General features: G+C 31.3%; 1 protein-coding gene across 1 annotated transcript; it reads left to right on the top strand.

Moving 5' to 3' along the window:
- The first annotated feature begins 3,649 nt into the window (after window positions 1-3,649).
- LOC149565312 (methylesterase 8-like) lies at window positions 3,650-4,817 on the top strand. Its single transcript, XM_089817090.1, has 4 exons — window positions 3,650-3,880; window positions 3,961-4,101; window positions 4,315-4,446; window positions 4,554-4,817. The coding sequence occupies exons 1-4, from the start codon at window positions 3,650-3,652 to the stop codon at window positions 4,815-4,817; spliced, it is 768 nt and encodes a 255-aa protein (XP_089673216.1).
- Window positions 4,818-5,051: the final 234 nt, after the last annotated feature.

Here is a 5,051-nt window from a genome sequence, read left to right as displayed (position 1 = left end):
ACTAGGTTGACTTGGGAGGTCTAGGTTGACTTGGGTCAACTTGTTGCTAGAGGATAGGTCATACAAGTCATAGAAAGTGTCAGGAGAGAGTAGGAAGATAACAGACTAATATGGTCGAAAAAGTAGCAAAATAATACCTAGAAGACCATGCCAAAATGTGAGAGATGAAAAAGAAGAGTGAAATGGAAGAGGAGAAGATAAAAAGAGACATTGAGTGCAGCTTCATCCATGGCCCGAGAGAGGAATTATGAAAAAGGGTGTTCAAAGGTTCTAAAATGCAAGTGCATTCATTTTAAGATGGTACAGGATGTATCAAATATAGACACATAAAAATATCCATATGAAATTAGAGAACATGTCTATTAATTAAATAAGTATTATTAATTTAATTGATGCCTTACCCTCTTTCTCTATTATTTAAATATATATTCCTAATTATTATCTAAATCACTATGTCTTTTCTATCTAAATTAAATTAATTCTTATTTATTTAATTATCCATTTATCATCTCATATTTACAAAATGAATGCCTTTATTTAATTTATAAATTCACAAGTCCTCTTCCTTATATTCCTACTAATCATCATCACTCACATGAATCACTGCACAAATTTTATTCTTGTGATAAATGGCACATGTCTCTTTATTTGATCTTTCCTTCTTGACATGACCAAATATTCTAGAAATTCAATATCTTCTACCTACCACTTTATCCCAATTACCCATTTTCTAAAATACCTCTTAAACTTATATTGATTCTCTTTATCTTTCATACTATACTTACCTATTCTTCAATCTTAGGCACTTTAGATCTCTTAGTGCCTCCTAATGCAATCCCTTGGTTTTCATGACACATCTATAAAACAAGATTTAATATTCTTAGTTGAATTTAATGATCCTATACTATCCTAATGCCTATTCTTATCAATGCATGTTATCTTATACCCTAGGAAATAATATGAGATTGAACTTCATTGTGATCTTTGAGAGCCATATTTATCACCATTATCATCTTGATTCTATCATAACAATAGCCTTAATATTATCATTTGTGTAGTTTCACATCAATCAACCAATCTCTACTCTCCCATAGCCTCTTGTGGATGTAAGAGGAATGACATTTCAATTACAAGATCTTGGATGAAAGGAGGATAATAGAGTCAATCATTTCTTGAGTTCATGGTATATTTATTTTGTGTCTGTCTCATTGTTTATGCATTCTTGGTTAAGAACTTTGTTGGATGATGTTGGTTTAATTTTTTTACCTAGGGCTTATGGTTAGACTTAACATATATGCACATTAGGTTGTTCCAATTCCATCCTCATTATTAATCAACAATGGCATGCTATGTTTAAGTTTGTTTCTAGATCAATGTAGTCTATGCACCCATAGGGTTAAATACAATACACATTGTTGAATTGTTCTTAATATAGAGGTATATATTTCACCCACAAAATGATCCAGAGAAAATTCATTCATAAAAGGAGGTCCACTTAAATCTAATATATTTACACCTAAAAAATGGTTTGAAGAGATTATTTGTGAATTTTTAAGTTATGTATTTGTTCTCCTTTATTCAATGTCATGGGTAGTTTAATTCAATAATAATAACCAAAGATCAAAGATAACCTATAATTGTGGCATATGTAATGTATGTAGATATGGTTTGTACAAATAATTATTTGATTCTTGATAGATCTTAGATGATTCAAATGATTTAGTATGGTCCTCGTATACACCACCCTAAAGAACATTTCAAAAGCATATGCAAATCTTAAAGTTAGTTATTAATGACTAATAAGAAAAGGGAACATTGATCTAATCTTAAAAACTCAAATTAATCACTTAAATCAATTTTATGTTTATAAATCTAGATTAATGTGATAAACAAAAAAAACTAATAGATAAATTAAATCTCACAAAATCTACAAAATTGAAAAAGGATCACAAAAATACCCCAATGTACACACTAGTAAACCCACAAAAGATACCTAGTCTAGAACTATGCATAAGAACAACATAGATGTGTGTTTGTCACCATCAGTCCATGTAAAGCCAATTTTTATCTTAATAAGTCATATTTCTATCCCTTAATTTTGAAAATAATATCCCTCTCATCATCTTCATTACAGTTTTTTAAAATATTCTATTTTTTTATAAGCTTCATTTATTAGAAATATAAAATTAAATAATTTTAAATAATTTTTACAAAATTTGACACAACAAAACTCAAAAATTCCCTCCAAAAGAAAAGCCACTAGATTTTCTTCATTCTCTTTCTTAAGAAAAAGACATTTTGAGAAAATAAAACACAATGAAAATAGTTGAAAAGCCACTAGATTTTCTTCATTCTCTTACTTAAGAAAATAACATTTTGAGAAAATAAAGCACAATGAAAGTAGTTTTTCATTTCAACTTGATCATTAAAATTTTGACATAATATATAGACTTATAAGATGAAAGAAAAATAAATTTTTATGTTCAAACAAAAAAAATTGGTCCACCTAGAAACCTCACAACCAAAATTGAAATTTTACTACAATTTACACTAGAAAGTTAAATTGGATAGCATGTCCTTAAATACTCTACCCCAAAGGAGATTTGCTAATGAAAATCAAACATTCATGTATCTATAAAAAAATAAAAAAATATTTTTTAATTCAATGACATATCCATGAAGCTAAATTATTGTAATAAATAGTAAGTTCAAATAAAGAAATTTAAAAAATCTATAAAATTGAAATAGATATGATTACTTAAAAAACATTAAGCTTGCTCATTAGCAAAGGATCTACACATATGGACTTAAACATCACACACTTAGCTTGATTCCTAAATCAAAAGTGTTAAATAGCCAAAGTTGACTTTTTTTTCACAAACTTAATTTAAAAGTGGCCAACATACACAAATATATAATTTTCACCATTACGCTTTGCAAAGCCGGCTTTAGTCTGAGTGTGATTTTCATCGTTATTCCATGCAAAGCCGGCTCTTGTCTCGTTTGATTTTCACCATCGTCATTCCATGCAAAGCCGGCTCTTGTCTGGTTTGATTTTCACCGTTATTTCATGCAAAGCCGGCTTCTGTCTTAGAAGTTCATATTGCTATCCCTTAATTTCGAAATTAATACCCTTCTTATCGTTGTCATTTCAACATTTTTTTTTTTAATATTCATTAGAGATACAAAATTAAATAATTCCCCTTTGTCGTGTCGTGATCGTCTACTGGGGAAAATTCCACTTGGGATATGAGAACTACAATTAGATTGGGTCTCTGATGTAATCCCTGACATTAAAAAAATATTGAGATTCTCAATATTATTACGTAACTAATGGATAAGAACTGTGGGTATCAGTGGTATAAATCCTTCTGCTTAAAACAATGCAGGATAGCTGCAAAACAAATATTAAATATGTGATTACGTAATTTCAAAGATTTAACTACGTCCATATTCAATCAATATAATATCGAAAGGAATAGTTGTGTGTGGAAGCTATTGTTTATCGTTACAATACTAAATTGTTCGTCAATGGGTAAAGCCAGATAGAAAGAACAAGTCATGAGATGGATTGACAAGCAAAGGAGGAGAGCCTAAAAATTATATAGCACTTGTGCAGATCCTTCGATAATTAGAGAAAGTAAAAGCAATGGCTTGTGATTCAAGAAAGTTCCAGTTTGTGTTTGTTCATGGAGCCTGCTTTGGTAGGTGGTGTTGGTACAAAGTTGCAGACCTCCTTATGAAAGATGGTCATACTGTCTCTTCCCTTGACATGGCCGGCCAAGGCATTGATCCCACTGATGCAGATCACATTTCAACATTAGAGCAGTACAATCAGCCTCTAACAGACTTCTTTACTGATCTGCCTTCCAACCATAAGGTGTGCATTTTTATATAGCTGAGCTATAAAACAAGTAATATGGCAACGCTCTAAATATGGCATTGACAATATTTGTATAGGTGATATTGGTTGGGCATAGCGCTGGTGGTTACAATGTGACATACACCATGGAGCGTTTCCCACATAAAATTGCTGCTGCTGTTTTCGTTACAGCAGTCATGGCCCTCAGCGGAACAACCCTCTTTGACAGTTTGAATGAGGTATGTTTCCAATATTCTGCCTTCAAAACTTGCATTGTTTTGGTGACTAATTTGATTTCAATTTCAGTGTTTCACATTTTGAATAATGATTATTGTCCACCTATAGATTTTGTCTCCAATTCTGCCTTCAATCTTGTAATGTTTTGGTGACTTATATTTTGATTTCAATTTCAGTGTTTCATATTTTCAATAATGATTATTGTTCACCTATAGATTTTGTCTCGAATTGGAAACTTGGGAGACTCCACATTTTCCTATGCGAATGGAGAAGGAAATAAACCCACATCTGTGAAGTTTGGCAAACAGTTTTCACGACAACATTTGCTACAAAACACACCCTCTTCGGTAAACTGTTGATATCAACTATTCCTGGGCCTAACTGCATAATAATATTATAATAGACATAAATTGTTTAATTGACTGACTGGTTTGGTATGATGGAATTCATGCAGAATATTTGTTTGACTGATTCTTTGCTCAAAAGATTTCCATTGTGGGAAGGAGATGTTTCATACACCAAGGAAAACTATGGAGGAGTTCCACGGGCATACGTTGTGGCCAAAGATGATAAAATGTTGTCGGAGGAATACCAGAGAAAGATGATTGCAGAGGATCCTCCTCAAATGGTATATGAGATAGAAGGATCGGATCATTCTCCATTCTTCTCCAAACCTGATAGACTTGTTCACATACTTCTGCAAATTGCCAATACATGATGTAACTCATAAGGTCGTGGGTCCTTTTCTTTTCAATTCTTAATTCTTTTGATTTAACCCATAATGAGAATATGATTTTTTAAATTGCAGCTTTATGATATTTAAAAATCATTTAAAGAACAATCTAGAACCAAATTTGTCATGTTTGAATGAAAGCGTGGGCATTAATGTAGATGTTTTATTAAATCTGGTTGTTTAGCACTTGTATTTAAGAAGGTTAAAATGATAAGGTTT

This window comes from Cupressus sempervirens, chromosome 3, assembly GCF_028749045.1.
Source record: "Cupressus sempervirens isolate cs-2001-9-10 chromosome 3, ASM2874904v1, whole genome shotgun sequence".
Taxonomy (NCBI): Eukaryota; Viridiplantae; Streptophyta; class Pinopsida; order Cupressales; family Cupressaceae; genus Cupressus; species Cupressus sempervirens.
This window is presented reverse-complemented; position numbering and strand designations above follow the sequence as displayed.

Excerpts from the sequence above, each read along its gene's own strand:
- LOC149565312 (XM_089817090.1), top strand. The coding sequence starts at position 3,650 with ATGGCTTGTGATTCAAGAAAGTTCCAGTTTGTGTTTGTTCATGGAGCC. Across the intron at positions 3,881-3,960 it reads ATCTGCCTTCCAACCATAAG|GTGATATTGGTTGGGCATAG; the intron begins GTGTGCATTTTT and ends ATATTTGTATAG. Across the intron at positions 4,447-4,553 it reads TACAAAACACACCCTCTTCG|AATATTTGTTTGACTGATTC; the intron begins GTAAACTGTTGA and ends GAATTCATGCAG.